This window comes from Ursus americanus, chromosome 11, assembly GCF_024610735.1.
Source record: "Ursus americanus isolate L20-20 chromosome 11, mUrsAme1.1.p, whole genome shotgun sequence".
NCBI lineage: Eukaryota > Metazoa > Chordata > Mammalia > Carnivora > Ursidae > Ursus > Ursus americanus.
This window is the reverse complement of record NC_142137.1, coordinates 10,104,656-10,123,361: the sequence shown is the minus strand read 5'-3', so window position 1 is coordinate 10,123,361 and position 18,706 is coordinate 10,104,656. Positions and strand designations below refer to the sequence as shown.

Genomic DNA, 18,706 nt, shown 5'->3' with positions numbered 1-18,706 from the left:
GCTGTCTTGCTGTAGAAACTGTAACGTAAGGCCCTTGAAATAGATGCCATCATCAGCCCCAGCCCACAAACATTCATCTATTTAAATACATGACAGAAGATGGTGCAAGAGAGTTCAGCAGCTATTCATGTGGGGTAGGAGTGGTTACTGTATTAGGACCTACTTTGTTGTAGGCCAGCAACTTCTGAGTTAAAACTCTGCAGCTGTTTCTCTTCCTTTCCTTACAACATTCTCTCTCTCTCTTTTTTTTTAACAATAAACTCACTTAACTGTTTTTCCCACAAACATTCTGTGTAGATCCAAGGAGCAACAAATTCCAACTTCCTACTGTAGCAGTAACAACCTTGTTGTCTGTTTGAATAGATCTCAGTATTCTACTTTTTTTTAATCTTTTAAAAGGCAACGGACAACCAAGACGTAGATCCATCCAAGACTTGACTGTCACTGGAACAGAACCTGGTCAGGTAAGACTTAACATTTCAATTCTCTGTCTTTGAAGAATAATAATGGGCAGAAATCAAGAATTAACTATAACATATATACTCTGCAGTATTCGTTTCATGAGTTGACCTAAAATTGTGGTAGAGAAGTTCATTGGCACTTCATTGTAAATACTTTGGGGAAAAAAAGTATAGATGCCATTATAAGTTTAACTTGAAGGATATTTTACTATAGTAGGTTGATTAATTCAGTAGTGCTCCATGTGCATTACATGGTTTTTATATATGATTTAATAAAGCAGTATCAACTTTGTAATTTAACAATTTGTTGTTATCCTTGTCCTCTAAAGTGAATCATTAGTGCTGCCCCCTTTTTACTAATGAGGTAAAGAAAAAAAATTTTTTTACTAATTATTTTACTAATTACTAATATTTGCTAATAAATATTTTCCCAAGAAAATGTCACTCCTGTGGCATCATGTAAGGCACTAACATACCTAGATGACTGTAACATCTTTTAATTTCTCATAGCCACTGGATTTACATTTTTGTGAAATATGCTTGAGACAGTATTTACTAAGCAGATGGATAAATTCTAGAAAGGCTTCTATCAAAGTTGCTAAGGTTTTCTTCATCTTATATTTCTGGGTGTTCTTCTAAACTCCTCTTATCTCTTTATCACTTTCTTTATAAATGACCCAGTGTTATAATTTAAGCCATTATTGACTAGTACAGAGTTTTAACCAACAAGTATATAAAAGCAGCAGCTCAGCCAGTGTTTTTTCCTCTGTTATTTCAGATCGATGTGCTGGACATATATAATTCATATGATATTTTTAAAATGAATGAGAACTAATTGTGAGGTATTTGTTGATTTATTTTCACTTGTGTTGCAGTAAGTGTTACGAGTACAACATATATCTGAAGTAATGAAAATGTCACATTGTGGTCCATATTCATGTAAAATTATAGGATTATATATTATTAAAAAAGTGATTTATGATAAAATGTACTTTTACTAGAAAGGTGTCTTATTTCATTTTTATAAATATTTTTAAATTTATTTTTTAAATTTGAGAGAGAGAGTACAAGCTAGGAGGAGTGGCAGAGGGAGAGGCAGAAGCAGGGAGCGTGACGTGGGGCTCCATCCGAGGACCCCAGGATCATGACCTGAGCCGAAGGCAGACACTTAACCACCTGAGCCACCCCGGCACCCCTCCTTTTTTTAAATAATATTTTAAATTTTAGAGAATCTTTGTAGTCCTTAATAAAAATTTGAAAGCCCTCTATAGCTATCAACTTAACTAACAAAAAGCACTTGAAATATTTATGATAAATGTCCTTGATCTTCATTTATATCTGGATATATTTTTATTTCTCACGGTGCCTATACACACACTCAAACACACATATACATACACATACATACATTATACATATATATTTATTATATATGATATTAAGTAACCCTAAATCTGAAGGTATTATAAATAGTCATTTTTTTTTCATTTATTTAATGGCTTTTTCAGTATATCTGCTTTTGTGAAACCCCAAAACTTTTGAATGAAATTTCCCACTTTCTCCCCCTCAAATACTTCAAGTGTCAATGAGGGCATTTAGTAACAGATAGTTTGGCATCTGGTATTTGCTTTGATTCCGAGCTCAGCCTTTTTAACTCTGTTTACTATTGCCATTGATATTCCAGTTATGAGAAACTCTAGCCAAGTGTTCTCCCTTTTACTGGGAATGCGAAGCCTGCTCTAAGGCAGTTCAGGGAGCATCTGCTCGTGCAAGTGCTTTTCTCTGTAGTAAAGGCATTGCCGTCATTCAGGACTGACCTTACCATACCAGCCTTCCTTATTTCATCACAGGTTCTCTATTACTTGAGATTATGATTATTACCCCTTTCATTTATAATACTTTCCACAGGAAAACACTGGAACTGAGGCAGACTGTGGTTGTGTGACAGTCATTTGCATGAATTATCATGGACTACTACAAAAAATTCAGAGTGAGGGGGAATTTGGTATGGCAGTACAACCTGTTCTAAAACAGGTGATAGATAGCCATTGTGTAGCCAATTTTTAACACTGATCCACTCTTTCAAAATTACTTAAGTATTATAAACGTAAAATGCCAGTTTGGGATGAGTATGGCAAATAGTAATTCTAATACACTGTGAAAATATTTTCCTCTTAAAGTGTTATTATAAACAACCATTAAATCTTTTTAATTACTCGTGAAAATAACATTCATTATTTGAAAAAGAAAATTATGCACAATATGGATTTTCAAAACTGAAGGTATAGTTCTTTTTAAAGTCTGGCTAAGCAGTGATAAAACAGGTGCATGGGGGTTTTTGGTTGGTTGGTTTTAGCCATGGAAATTGATAAAGAACATGAAGAAAAGAATTTGCCCACCCAGTATAGTCATCAGAGGAAGAGAGAAAACTTATTTAATAAAGTTTAATTTACATCTCATAGAGAAAAGTGAACTGATTGGAGTTTATGCTTTGGCTCTTGATTCAAGACTGACCTTAAAATCACTTGGACTTTATATCTGTAAAATTAAAATTAGGTTGTTTTTATACGGCCATCGCTGTTGAGCAGAACAATGAGTGAAGCAAACATTTGAATTAACAGTAGTTGTGATTTGTTTAAAATATTACATCCTTACAACATACAACTCACTTTTAAATTAATTCAGGTTTTTATTAAGCCAGGAAGCTTATTAAACACGTGTAGTGGATCTGGCCTCTTAGATAGTTTGAAAACATACTGAGAAAAAGAAAGATAGCCCAGGATGTCCAGGAACTGATCTGACACTGAGACCTCAAGTACTGTTAGAAGCTGGGCAGAAACAATTTCTCAGAACATCAATAGACAAGATTATACTGAGACCATGATAAGATGAGACAAAACAAGAACATTTTATGATGTCTCAGCACAGACAAAAACAAGGTCACTGTGCCACATGCAAAATACCAGACATTGCCTCCTCCCAGCTAATGCGAGTGACTGCTTCTTTACCAGCTGCAGCTGTAGCCTCATTCTAGTCTGCCTTCCCTGGAGAATTAAAATTGCCTCTGCTTTCTGGCAGTAGCCAATCTAGAGTGAACCCTCCTTCCTTGGAACCTCCCCAGAATCATTCAACAAAAGCCCCAAATCTACAATAAGCTCTAAAATCCTTTCAGAGACACCCCTTTTTATCCCATAGTGAGCACTGTGCTTCACTGCAATGAGTGTTAAACTCATCTCATCCCACTATGGGTATGTTCCTGGTGGTCTTTGGCTAGGGAGCACTGACAGTGCCAAGAAGGCCCAGCCCCTTAGTGTATTTGGGCACATCAGACTTTGCCCAGATCAATTAGAGAACTGCAGTAATATCTGTTGTGCACCAACTTTGTGCCAGTCAGGCCTTTGTTTTTTAATTTTTTTTAAGATTTTTATTCATTCATTTGAGAGAGCCTGTGAGAACATGAGCAGGGGGGAGGGGCAGAGGAAGACGAGAAGCAGACTCCCCACTGAGCAGGGAGCCAGTGCAGGGCTCAATCCCAGGGCCCTGGGATCAGGACCTGAGGCGAAGGCAGATGTTTAACTGACTGAGCCACCCAGGCGCCCTGCCATTCAGGTCTTTAATGTATGTTACTTAAATCATAACCCTGTAAATTTGGTACTTTTATTTTCCTCATTTGGCAGATGAATAAACCGAGGATTAGAGAAACTTTCCAAAGTCTCTTCCCTTGTACTGCCAGTAATTGCTATAACCAAGTTATAAATCCAGATCTGATTCCAAAGCACACGAACAACATTCTGTCATTCTGTGTTGCATGTAAAACTGAATGTATTCCATGCTAAAGTAGTCCTAGATCTCTTCAATTTCAAGTGTTTTGACTTCTGACAGTCTGCATCATCATTAAGTATATAAGTGGTTGTCAGTGACGATGAGTTTTAGCTGTATCATTATTGAGCAAGGCTAATTCACCTTGATAATAAATTTCCACAGATGGATGCACAGATTTATTTTGTATACATCTGGGTGAGCCTTTCTATGTTTCACTAAAATTACACATTTTCATGATATCTGCAAGCCCCTTCTAGAGTTGTATCCAATATAGATCTATTTTCAGGGTGTCTCTTGCGAGGGGGACAGCAGTCAGTGAAAATCACAACTGGAAGATAGATGATGCGATTATGATTGTTTAGAGAACTAGACATACTATATTTTTAAATGGACTTTAGAATCTACTTTTATTAGATAAGTGACTCTAGGCAAGTTCTTTAATTTCCCTGAGCTTCAGCGATCTTATGTACCAGTGGAGACCGTAACACCCACTCTTTGGGATTCTTATAACATGTAAAATACCAGACACACTGTAGATGCTTAATAATGTATACCTGCCTCCCCACAGTGTACCTGCCAAGGTTCTTATTACTTCCTTGCTCTCATCATAGTATATTACTATTCAGAAAAATTGCACTGGGAAAGAAGTAAAATCCCATTGACATTTGGTTCTTTCTATATTATAAGAGAAGTTTGTATTAATAAGGGATCGTAGAAAGTATTGGCCTTAAAGGCCTTTTATCGTATATCAGTTGTTATTTATTTAAGGGATATAATTTATTATACCACTTCTTTTGTCTGTCCTCAGTCCACACTTCCTTCAGTATAAATAATATTCTGTTAAAGCTCTAAATCAGAGGCTTTCATAATAGTTTTAAATAATTCCTTGTTCATAGTATACCTTAGAGAATTTATAAACCATAAAAGAATATTAAAATTCTAAAATTTCCTTATAATGAACTATAGTGAAGCTGGAATTAGATTGATTCTATACCTTCAGATTAGAAAGAATGTTTTCACTATTACCTGTCATGTATAGATTTAATTGAATTATGTGTGCTGTCGTAATGGAGGAAGTACCCATGTAAATCCACATCACTAACTTGATACCCATTTCTTTTTATTGTTCATATTATTCAGATGTTACTTCAGCAAAATTATCATATAAATCAACATTTAATCTCTGTGTTTTGTGCTTGTATAATTTTAGCAACTGAGGGTTTTAAATAGCTTTTAAATGTCAGTCTAAATGGTAGCACTGGCCATAAATTTTTGACTTACAAAAATATTTTCAGTCATTCAGGTGAGACAAATAAAGCAAAGCTTTATTTTTGTCCATAAAATAACTCCCAATTCCTTTTTATAAATATAGAGATAAAGTTCTGGGCAAAGTCCAATTCTGTTTCATGTCTACCAATGGTAATTTGCCCTCTGGTTTAAATTTGGCTTAGTATTCTGCTGCTGCCTTAAATTGCAGTGTGGCATTTCTGTACTCTCGTAACTACTTTCATATCCAACCTTGTGGTAAGTCAAGTTTCTCTGTCTCAAACTTTACAATTTGTATAAGAATAGAATAAAGTAATTGTAAATGTCTTGAAGAAAGGAGCAATCCAAATGAGTTTTAATAGTTTGAGAGCATACATGACCATAAGAATTTGACCAATGTTTTTTTAAAAAAAATAGCTACTATAAAATAAAACTTAAAAAATTAAAAATTGAGCTACCCTATGATCCAGCCATTGCACTACTGGGTATTTACCCCAAAGATACAGACGTAGTGAAGAGAAGAGCCATATGCACCCCAATGTTCACCCCAATAGCTAAATCGTGGAAAGAGCTGAGATGCCCTTCAACAGATGACTGGATTAAGAAGATGTGGTCCATATATACAATGGAATATTACTCAGCTATCAAAAAGAATGATTTCTCAACATTTGCTGCATCATGGATGGCACTGGAGGAGATAATGCTAAGTGAAATAAGTCAAGCAGAGAAAGACAGTTATATGGTTTCTCTCATCTGTGGAACATAAGAACTAGGAAGATCGGTAGGGGAAGAAAGGGATAAAGAAGGGGGGTTAATCAGAAGGGGGAATGAAGCATGAGAGACTATGGACTCTGAGAAACAAACTGAGGGCTTCGGAGGGGAGGGGCGTGAGGGAATGGGATAGGCTGGTGATGGGTAGTAAGGAGGGCAAGTATTGCATGGTGCACTGGGTGTTATACGCAACTGATGAATCATCGAACTTTACATCGAAAAACCAGGGATGTACTGTACGGTGACTAACATAATAAAAAAAATTATTATAAAAAAGAAAAAATAGGGGCGGCTGGGTGGCACAGCAGTTAAGCGTCAGCCTTCAGCTCAGGGCGTGATCCCGGCGTTATGGGATTGAGCCCCACATCAGGCTCCTCCGCTATGAGCCTGCTTCTTCCTTCCCACTCCCCCTGCTTGTGTTCCCTCTCTAGCTGGCTGTCTCTATCTCTGTTGAATAAATAAAATCTTTAAAAAAAAAAAAAAGAAAAAATAAAATAAACTACTTCCTTAGTCGTTTGCAAGCAGTAACATAAATTTAACCCATAAACTAATTTGATTTTTTTTTAATTGTCAAATGTTACCTGATTCTCTTTATTTATACCTTGTATTTTTCAGGTGTTCAAGAAATATAGTTATGGCTTGTTTTTAAATGTTCTTCAGTTTTTTTTTATACAAACGTTTTAGCATACTGTTACTCATCGAAAAACCAATTTCTTGAAATACGAAGACTTAGTTAATTTATGGATGTAAATTTAGGTCATGATGGCTTTTCTTGTAGTTTTAAGGAAAACCTAGTTTTGAAACTTGACTTAAAAATACTAGCCTTGGGGCGGTAGGTGGCTCAGTCTGTTAAACATCTGACTCCTGATTTCAGCTCAGGTCATGATCTCAGGGTTGTGAGATCAAGCCTTCCCTCCCCACAAACTCAGGCTCCAGGTTAGGCATAGAGCCTGCTTAAGATTCTCTCTCTCCCACTCCCTCTCTCCCTTCCCCCCTCCATCTCTAAAAAAAAGAAGAAGGTTTAAAGGACTTGGGAATAATGTCATAGTATCTCTACTTTTTTAACCAAGGGTAGTAGTGTCCGAAAGTTAAGAGTTACAAATTTCATCACTGGTTCTTTCTAGTATATATTCTTTCTTGTATACAAAAGGTGAATAAGCCTAAGCACCAGTCTTATATCTGAGTGCTAACAGCTTATGTTGTCATTTTATTCAATGAGTATTTATTTTGTAGTTATTATATATTCAGTAATGTGCTAAGTCCTGGGGAGTACAATATAAAAGTACACATGATCTCTGCCCTTAGTATATTATAATATTTTTGAGGAATAACAAACATTGAAAGTAATATAAACTATTTCAGTCTCAAGTTGAGGTTTATGTAGTAGCAGACTACAAATACAGCCAAAATTCAAAGGAGAGAAATGTCTTTGTGATAGAGTCTCGTCACTATGTTTTATAAAAAGAACTGTGATTTCGATCTCGAGAGGGAATTGTTAGGTGCTGCAGGTTCATTTGTGTACTCCCATCTTAGATCTACAACCTAATAATCAGCCATTTGGTGAACATTTTTATTGTGTCAAAAAAACACTTCGGGTACTTTATTTCATTTGTTTTTTTTTACAAACTGATGAGGCGGGTAATACTGTCCTCATTTTACTTATTGAGTCTTAGAGGTTAAATAACTTACCTAAAGCCACACTGCTAATAAATAGCAGACCAGAGATTCAAATTCTGGGTTGTATTGTTTCCAGTGCCTGACTTCTTAACTGTTACTACTACTCAACCACGCTTGATAAATGAGGAACTTAAGGCTCCAAAAGATAACTTATATAAGTTCACACAGCCAAAAATGGCAGAACTGAGATTTAAACCCACATCTTCACAAAGTATTACACTAAATCATGTGAATTTGCTGATATTCAACTGTTTTGATATATAAAAATGTCAGTTTCACACAGTTCAGTTGTCATATTTGCTCTTTGCACTAGACCATATAATCCTTGAATGAATATGGGGTCAAGATTAAAAGCAGGAGGAGAAAGAGGGGCATAACAAATTGTCAGAGGAGAGATAATCCAGATGGTAAGGTAAAACTGGCCAGTGGAGGGGTCAGGAATGCTAGTGTGGGCATTTCAGAATTGATCCACTAACAATCAGTAAATGAACATTTGTATTCTACACACTGCTAGAATAAAGCAGTCTTCAAACATAGCGTCTGGCTTTGTGCTCAAAGAACCAAGGATGTAGCAAGAATGAACCTACAGGGGCGCCTGGGTGGCACAGTGGTTAAGCATCTGCCTTCGGCTCAGGGCGTGATCCCGGCGTTATGGAATCGAGCCCCACATCAGGCTCTTCTGCTGTGAGCCTGCTTCTTCCTCTCCCACTCCCCCTGCTTGTGTTCCCTCTCTCGCTGGCTGTCTCTATCTCTGTCAAATAAATAAAATCTTTAAAAAAAAAAAAAAAGAATGAACCACTACAATGTTGAAGGGAATCTCAGCAGGGCTCTAAAGGATGAAGAAGAATTAGCAAGGAGGAGAGAGAAACAGAATGAACATTGTTATACACAGGGCACCTTTCTAAGTGTGTCATGAGTAAACCAAGGTTTTGGAAAGACCAGTCTGATAATGGAGTTGAAAAATTGTTTATGGTGTAGGAAAGCTTTTTGGAATTTCTGAAGCAATTTCAGTAGGTACCCAAGATGAAAGTAGTATTCCGTCAGTATTTCCTTCAAAATTATTTCATGATTCATTTCCAAAATTGTTATACAAGTGCCGTTTACTTTTTTGTATCCTCAACCCATTGTGAGTTTTCAAGGCTTAAAATAATAGAACTTTAGCAGCAGATGAAATATTAAAAGTTATCACATCTTTAACCCAGCCCCTCCCCCCTCTAGATAAAGAAAGCAAGACTTTTTAAAGTAAACTAAATCAGACATTACACATAAATTAGAACTCACATCTGCTAATTTCTACTCAAGGGGACTTTCCACTATGACTGTATCCCCCTCATTTTACTTGATGTAGTCTTCGAGTGTTTCTGTTGAAGATTTTTTGAATTTATGTACTTTTTATGTTTTATTTTGTATAACTCCATATTCTTTTTTGAGTATCCTGCAGAGTATTCAGTAACACTTAGAGAAAAAAAGGTGCTTTTTTAGAAAAGAGTCCTATAAAATCCATTTTAACTCATATGTCCTTTGAGAGTTTTTAATATATGAAATACTAGTACATAGATAAGAGTATATGTAAGTTGTGAAGCCTGATAATAAAATGAACACTCATGAATCTGTCACCCAGCTTAAGAAATGGAACATGATCAGTTCCCCTGAGTCTCCCTGTGTGCTCCTTGCCTGTGACCTCTCTGTCATCCACCAGCCTACAATGCCATTTTCTGTGCTACCACATTTCTCGACTTTTTATAAATACTGTTTCTCTGGTTAAGAAACTATCTTCTCTTAAATGGAATTCAGGTTTGTTAAATGTAGTTTCATAAATGGCTGTTAAATTTTGTCAAATGCTTTTTTATGCATCTATTGAGATTTTTCTCCTTTAATCTGTTAATATGATGAATTGGATTAATAGAATTCCTAGCATCAAGTGACCTTTACATTTGTAGGATAACCTCAACTTTTCACGTCATTTTTATTGTTTTCACACTGCCAAATTCCATTTGCTAATATAATTTTTAGAACTTTGACTCTGGCACCTATTTTCATCAGTGAAGTTGGCTAGCAGTTTTTCTTATTCTGTCCTTGTTTCTTAATCAGGTTTACTGCCTTTACAGAATGAGTCAGGAAGTGTTTCTTTTTTCTAGAATAATTTCTTTAAGATGGAAAGTGATAAGAGCTCAACTGTGAAATCTTCTGGCCTTGATATTTTCTATAATGTATAGAAACTTTCGTGATTTATGTATTTTTTGGAATTTGTCCTTGTTGCTTTATGAACTTTTTGTTTTATTTTTAATTTACTAACCACCAAATTATAGTATTCTTGCATTCTTATTTTGTTATTTTTGAGGGGAAGCTGATGACTTTGTTCTTTTTCTAATTTTGTAAGTTAAATCCCTAGTTTGTAAATTGTCACTGCTTCTAATTTTTTCTCACCTAAATATTTGGAATTAAGTATTTTTCTCCAAGTGCCTCTGTAGTTGCATCCTACAGCTTTTACTGTGTTTCATGGTAAAAATCAGTTCAAATACTTTCTTATTTCCACTTTGTTTTCTTTGAACAGTGAGTTATTTAGAAGTGTTTTTGAATGTCCAAATATATGAGATTTTTAAGGTTAATTTTGAGTCAGTACAAAAATAGGAAAACTGATCATGTACTAGCTATAAGGCAAATCTCAAAAAAGTTTAAAAAAATTTAGTATTATGTAAACCATATAAGTGTTCCATGGTACTTAAAAAGAATGAATATTCTCCAGTTTTTAGGTATAGGGTTCATTGATATGTTTAGATCAAGCTTTCTTCTTATGGAGCTCAGGTTTTATTGGTGTTGTATTTTGTTTTTTGGTCTGCTTTTATAAATCATTTACAGAGAAGTATTAAAATACTGCACTTTGGTGGTGAATATGTCCCTTTCTCCTTGCAGTTTTATTGCTGTATCTGTTCAGAAGCTATGTATAGATATAGCATATCTTATAATAGGTAGAGCGTATAAATTTTGAATTGGTGTTACGTAATGAATTGACTCACTATAATCATTTTATCTCTTTCCCTAGTAATTTTTTTTTACCCCAAAATGTGTTCTCTCTCATACTAATATAGCTACATAACTTTATTTTGGGTAGGTTTGCCTGATTATCTTTTTTCATCCTTTAACTTTCTCTTTTCTCTACTCTGTGAATTAGATCTCTTGTAAAAAGAGCATTTAATCCAGCCTGACAGTCTGATTTTTTAAACATCTTAACTGAAGAATTTAATGCATTTATATTATGGTTACTGATGAATTTGTTCCTTCTTATTTTATGCTTTCTCTTATTATTTCCCTTTTTGCTCTTTTGCCTCTTTTTGAATCGAACAAATACATTTCTTATTCCATTATTTCTCTTTCTAATTTGGGAATCACATATTTATTACTTTTAGTAACCACCTGTGAAATCTTAACATGCATACTCAACATAAAGTTAGTATCTTTACCCTTTTCTTCAACAATATAAGGATTTTTTTTCTTTTTTCTGTTTTTTTTTTTTTAATCAGTGCTTCTCTTGCTTACGCTGTTGTTATTCATGTTTTAGTACTGTCTTATTTATTTGTTTGCCTGGTAATTTTGTAAATTAGTCATGTTTCCATTGTTTAATATCTTCTATATATAGATTCATCCTTGTGTTTGCCAGTATTACTGATTGCAACTTGGCCTTTCAATCAGGGAAAGTTCTTTCTTATCCCAAAAGTACATGCTTCAGAAATTGTTATGAAAAGAGCTTTTGGATGGTAGAGTCTGTTTTTGCTTGTCTAAGGATGTTATTTTGACCTCATTCTTTATATTTTTGTTGCCCAAACAATTCTAGGATGGTAGTTATTTTCCTTTAGCAGTTTAAAGATTTTCCACTTTCTTCTGGCTTCCTTTTTGCTATTGAGAATCTAACTGGTATGGTTTTGGGGATAATCTGTCTTTGGCTGCTTTCTGCTATCTTTTATTTGTCTTTGTTTTCTAGAATTTGGCTATAATATGACCCACGTTTAATTCATTATTGTAGCTTTTCTGTTATTTTTTTCTGCTTGGGATTGGTTGTGGTTGGGATTTGTTTTATCGTCCAACAATTACGGAAATATTTTATGAATTCACAGTGGATACATTTCTCCACTCCACCCAGAGCCACTCCCAACACAGACAAATTTATTTGCTATCTGCTTTTGTTGGGTAGATCTTTCTTCTAGTTCACTCTTTCCCCAAGACTGAAGCCTTTCTTGGATTTTATTTAGCTTGAACCACAGCAGTTCTCCAGTCTCGTTCCCATCCTACAAAGGCCCAAGACTTTATGCCTATTCCTCTGAGTGCAAAATGTAGTCAAAACAAAAGCTCTAGATCATTGGTGTACATTTGAAATTCCCAGGGCTAACAGTTTAAGCACTTACTGGACTCCTGATCCTGGTTTATTTATGGTCTCAGAACATTTCTCTTACTTTCTTGGAAGCTTATCAGTTTTTAAGAGGTATTATGCATGAGTGCATATAAATTGTGTTTCTGTGTGTGTGTGTGTCTGTATAAAATCTTAGAGGATTTATTTATTTTTTGCAAGAGTATTTCAGGACCTCTAGTGATCGAAATGGAAGGCTGTCCTTTGCTTTATAATAAAAATGTTCTCTTATCTTTCTTTTTATCCACAAAAAAAAAATCACATTTTGTTCCTCCTGTCACTTCTTCCTATAGGTAAGCAGTAGGTCATCCAGTCCTAGTGTCAGAATGATCACTACCTCAGGACCAACCTCAGAAAAGCCAACTCGAAGTCATCCATGGACTCCTGATGATTCCACAGGTGACCAGTGTATTTCCTCACTATAAGAAGTTGAATTCATCATATTTGTTTTCATTTATTTGTGTCATGACTCTGATCTTTGTAAAGGCAGGCATTTTACAGTAGTTTAGATTTTCATATTAATCAAATATTTAGCAATAAACTTAAAGATGAGTTTTTGAGTACAGAGATAGATTGTCTTGCCTTCTGCATTTTTTCCCCCAGATACTAAACATGTATAGTGAAGGTGGTTTGGTTTGGGGTCACTCCATACTGTATTCTTGATACTTAAATCTCTGATTTTCCTATTTTTGATCCATCCTACTGGATGGTAGTAGTAAAGTCCATTATCTTAAATAACTAAAATCAGCAGAATGATAAAAATATTCATCTTCATCTCAGTCTTTTGTCTTAAAGACACAAGATATCATGTACTTCAGTGAGAAAAAAAAATTCTGACCATTAACTTTTTGAATCATTTTTAACTGGTAGAGAGACTTCATTTCAGTTACATAAATTTCTGTTAACTAGACCTTAAAGAGCCTGTTAAGAGTTATTAAAACTCTCTAACATGAATGACTAGCTGGTCAAAATACTAGTATTAAAATCTGATGATGGAATAGTTTTCTTACAGGCAAGCAGGAAATTATGTGCCACAGTGGAATTAACTTTTCCTTAGCGTTAAGAGAATTCCCTGATAAATACTCAGCAGTATGGTTCTATAAAAATTTATTATTTATATATTATGTCAGAGAGGGAAAGATGATCTCTTAGACCTTGGAAAATTAAACCATTTGGGATTTTATTTAAGATCAACTATGTTATTAATAGTCACAATTAAATTGAAATTAAAAAGTCAGCTTTCTCCCTTTACAAACTAAAACACTACATATAAATATTTATAGATATTTGGCATAGGTTAGTCAAGTTCATAATTTAATTTAAAAAATTAACTGAGTAGCTTTTCTCTGTTTCATGTAAGATACAACTATGTTTAGCCAGGGGTGCACTCTCTAGTTTTAGTAAGTTTAAATTTAGTGGTGGCAAAAACTCCCCTAAGTTTCACCCCTAGCATAGCCCAACCTAGGATTGTCCAGAACATTCATTACTCAGCACATGTGCAGAATTCATCACAATGTGCTTTCTCCTCAGAGGTAGATAGTGAAACACTCTTGACAGATTTGATCGTTACATTCAGGTAAGATTAGCTCTTTTTGGTTCTTCAGCCGTCTGGTGAGGCGGGGAGTACTTGCTCTGACGTTACAGCATTTGCTGGGGCCTAGTGTTCAACTTGGCAGGGCCTCTCCTGACTTCAGTCTAGACTAATTTATCCTTGCCAGTCAACATAATTGTGAATTCATGAAAGTAAAATAAAAATTCTTTTATGTCCCTCTCACTTAACTGCTGGGTTTTTTTTCTACTTCATGTGTTCTTCCAGACTTTCAACCTCAATCTCATTTTTTTCTTTTCTGGGACCTAAAATACCAATAGCTAGAAATCATGCCTAGGTCCAAAAATCAGCTAAATTTTGCCTTTGCCTTAAAATACAGCAAGTATGAGGTTATCATTTTTAGATAATTTTGAATATAATTTTAGAAGTTGAGACTGGTTTACGCTTATATTTAATGAGGTCCAGCTTTGCACTGTTTCTGAAAGAAGTACTGATAATCAAGCTAATACAATAAATAACAGGAAAGAGAGATTGGTAAAGCCTTTTTCTTTGGAGGCCCCGTGATTCAGGAAAAAATTAGAAGTGCATACGTAAGTTTAAATAACCTAATTGAGTAGTTTTATTTTAAAAGAGGAGGGATTTCTATGCGTTTTCAGAGAAAAATAAAAAGCATATCAATTTAATTGTCATAGCATATAATGAGTGCTCTTGGATTTCTCTTTATAATATACTGGGGATAAAGAAAGACATACATACCCAAGAGCAGTTAGTTGAGAGAGATGGCTAGACACAGTAGAGGGAGCCACAGAGAAGGAAAAACCCACCAAAGAGTTTTTTGTATTTGCGAAGAGAAGTATAAGATATGGCCCACTGCTTGCAATCTTATTAGAGTCCTAACACTGACACATTAAAAATAAAAATAAACTCATCATGCTTTATTTAATACATTTAAGAAACTACTAAATTTGCAGTGCAAAGCTGAGTGTTTTAATAGTTAATAGAACGATACTTGGATTTTTTCCATTCCCTGAATACTATGAAATACTGATACACTTAATTTTAAAATACATATCAGAGGGGCTCCTGGGTGGCTTAGTCAGTTAAGTGTCTGCCTTTGGCTCAGGTCATGATCCGAGGGTCCTGTGATCAAGCCCAGCATTGGGCTCCCTGCTCTGTTGGGAGCCTGCTTCTCCCTCTCCTGCTGTTGCTCCCCCTCCTTGTGTGCTCTCTCTCTCTCTCTCTGGCTTTCTCTCTCTCTGTGTCAAATAAATAAAATCTTTTAAAAAAATAAAAATCAAAAAGAAAATACATATCAGATACAGGGTGTTTATTTAATAAGATACAGCAAGTATGAAAGATTTAAGAAAGAATACTAAGAATAGAAATGTTGAAAGAGTTCAAGACACTTAATTTTTCCTATAAAGTCAGGGGGAAATAACTTTTAATCAGTTGTAATTTTGTGGAAAGTAGTGTTCCATGGAAGCATAGTTTGAAACTGTTGTGCGTGGGGAAAGAGTTAGGAAAATAACAAGTTAAGTGTATTTCTTATTTAGCCATTCCAGAAGAATACTTATGTTACTATATGATTTTAGGATAGGTAAGATTCTACTAGGCATTACACTGTCATTCTTTCTTTATTGCACTCCAGTATTTAATGAACATTACTTTTTTTTTTTTAAGATTATTTATTTATTTATTTGACAGAGACAGCCAGCGAGAGAGGGAACACAAGCAGGGGGAGTGGGAGAGGAAGAAACAGGCTCCCAACGGAGGAGCCTGATGTGGGGCTCGATCCCAGAATGCTGGGATCACGCCCTGAGCCGAAGGCAGACGCCCAACAACTGTGCCACCCAGGCGCCCCAACATTACTTTTTTTTTAAACATTACTTTTTCAATCTGAAATATAAACTCAAGTATATAAAATTGCCCTTCCTTCCTAATTCTCCATTTAGTATCAATATCAATAACAGTAGCAACAGTGATAGTAACCATCACCACCTTGGGTTGACTGCTTACTTATATGTTAGCATTTGATTTAGCTTAGCTTTTGGAGTTACTTGCAAGCACATTCACAGTGGCTTTGAAAAAGAAAACTAGATTATCAGTCAGTAATAAATTATTGAAGTTACTGAACCATCAAACTGTCCTAATTTTTATTGCATTGCATGCAGTGCCTTGCTGTCAGCCAGACCTTGTTTTTATCTGCACCACTCTATCAAGGAATCACTTGTCAGGAAAAGGGCTGACCAGTTCACTGTTTTTTTTTTTTTTTAAGATTTTTTATTTATTTATTTGACAGAGATAGAACACAAGCAGGTAGAGTGGCAGGCAGAGGGAGAGGAAGAAGCAGGCTCTCCACTGAGCAGGGAGCCCGACGCAGGGCTTGATTCCAGGACCCTGGGATCATGACCTGAGCCGAAGGCAGCCGCTTAACCAACTGAGCCACCCAGGCACCCCTGAACAGCTCACTTATTTAACTCATTTACTTTTTTCCTAACAGTGGGAAAGCAGCTACTTCTGAAATTAAAAAGTCCATATTACTTCACAGTTATCCTGCCTGCTTCTGGAGGCATAAATGTTAATCCCATGTGACTCATGCAAGTTGTTATGACGGTTTACCTCTTTTGAAATACAAACAAAAGCTGTCTGTTCAAATACTTTAGTAAAATTTTGACTGGTGGTTTGATTTAACCCATTTAACTGTTCCGCGCATGACATTGAGCTACAGTTTCCATATCATTCGTTACACCTGTGTTCAGTATACTCCCATCAAAAACATCTTTCATTTTCTGCAGTGATTCTCATTAGGAAAGGTGGGAAGGGGTTCACACTAGAGTCTACATAAATTGAAGATAATCCACTGAAAGAGAATGTGTCTCTTGTTTCCCCCCACCCTTTTTTCATTAAAGAACACTAATGTTCAGGGAATGACACAGCATTATAGTAAACAGCATGATAAGAAAAGAAAGAGATATGAGATTGGATTAGGTAGGGTCAGTGAAGACTGAATTTAAAGTATAAAGGTCCCATACCACTGTTTTTGTTTTTTGTTTTCTTTCAGGATTTTATTTAAATTCAAATTGGTTAGCATGTAATGTAGTATTAGTCTCGGGTAGATGTTTTTGTTTTTACTTGAACAAGGGCTTATAACCTTTAATGTTACACAATTTATAGCCAACTTAAATTGTACGAGAGTGTGGTTGCATTCTGATTATCTGGTGATTGAATGTTCTCTTTTTATCTTTAGAATTCAGAAATAGACTCTCTCCATTACCAATAACTTTTATGTATTATTTACTTTAGGAAAAAAATGCCAATATTTCATGCATCCTTTCTTGCTTTTTGCTTATAATTATTTATGATAGAAAATAAAGTACATACTTGAATTCCAGATACCAATGGATCAGATAACTCTATCCCAATGGCTTATCTTACACTGGATCACCAACTACAGGTAAAGGGGTACTTTCTCGGTGAATGTTTACTTTTTCGTTTGAAAAAGTTTAGAGAATCTGTCTAGAAAGTGGACAGTTATGTTCATATCTGTCATCATATATTCATTTATTTATGCTTTTAGTTGGCCTCCTTAAACTTTCTAAAATCAAGTTAAAATGATTCGTTCAGTTAAGTTAAATCTAAAATTGGTAAAATTGTATGTTCTTAACAGTTGTCTTAAAATACTTCCATATCTTTAAGAATGCCAAGAATGGATGGGGGAGCACCTGGGTGGCTCAGTCGGTTAAGTGTCCGACTCTTGATGTTGGCTCAGGTCATGATCTGAGGGTCATGAGATCGAGCCCCACGTCGGGGTCTCCAGGGGGTGTGGAGGCTGCTTGAGATTCTCTCTCGCACTCTCTCAAAAAAAAAAAGAATACCAAGAATAGCATTTTTGCTCTTAAGTGCTATAGTATAAAATTTACATAAGCTCATTTCCACTTAATAGATTTCATGATACACTGTCATGTTCATAGTGACTGAAAATATAAGTAATACACTTCAGTGTCTCCTCATGAGTATGAGAGCCGTAAACTTCTTTTGGTATAATACGGCTTGACAACCTGAAATGTAAAACCAGAGGCAAATGATAACTCTCGTCGTGATTCTCTGTAATAGCAAGTGTTAAAACAGCAAGTGCAAATTTAAGTTCTGAGTTAATGCTGACAAAAGGACACCAAAATTTTCTAGGCCATGGTTTAACACTTATTTTTAAAAGACCATTGCTTTAGTGCTATAAAAACCTATCACAGTCACTGTCCTAACTCTCAGCTTGATATTGAGATTTGATTTAATTGTTTTAACAGTCCTGATTTATTTTCAGCCTCTAGCACCGTGCCCAAACTCCAAAGAATCTATGGCAGTGTTTGAACAGCATTGTAAAATGGCACAAGAATATATGAAAGTTCAAACAGAAATTGCATTGTTATTACAGAGAAAGTAAGTTATCTTTTATGAATAAAACACATTAGTATTTTGAGTTTAAAATATGTTAAGGTGAAATATTGTTGGAAGACATGAAAACTTGGTAATTTTTAGAACTAATCATTAAGCATGCAGTTGACCCTTGAACATTTTGGGGGTTGGAGTGCTGAACTCCCACTCATTCAAAAATCCACATATAATTTTTGATTCCCCAAAAATACTAGTGGCCTACTGTTGACTAGAATCCTTACCGGTAACGTAAAACAGTCAATTAATATATTTTATGTGGTATATGTTTTATGTACTGTATTCTTAGAATAAAGTTAGCTGGATGAAAAG

At 35.2% G+C, this 18,706-nt stretch overlaps 1 protein-coding gene across 5 annotated transcripts in view; it reads left to right on the top strand.

Annotated features, from left to right (window-relative positions):
* MAP3K7 (mitogen-activated protein kinase kinase kinase 7) overlaps window positions 1-18,706 on the top strand; it is an 89,252-nt gene that overhangs the window by 48,994 nt on the left and 21,552 nt on the right. For all 5 annotated transcript variants that reach the window (XR_006781366.2, XR_006781364.2, XR_006781365.2 and 2 more), the window contains 4 exons: window positions 400-464; window positions 12,693-12,798; window positions 17,341-17,402; window positions 18,267-18,382. Coding sequence is in view for 2 of the 5 variants with exons in the window: in XM_045807053.2 (XP_045663009.1) it covers window positions 400-464; window positions 12,693-12,798; window positions 17,341-17,402; window positions 18,267-18,382 (349 nt within the window). In the remaining 3 variants the exon portion in view is untranslated. The remainder of the gene's footprint in view (window positions 1-399; window positions 465-12,692; window positions 12,799-17,340; window positions 17,403-18,266; window positions 18,383-18,706) is intronic.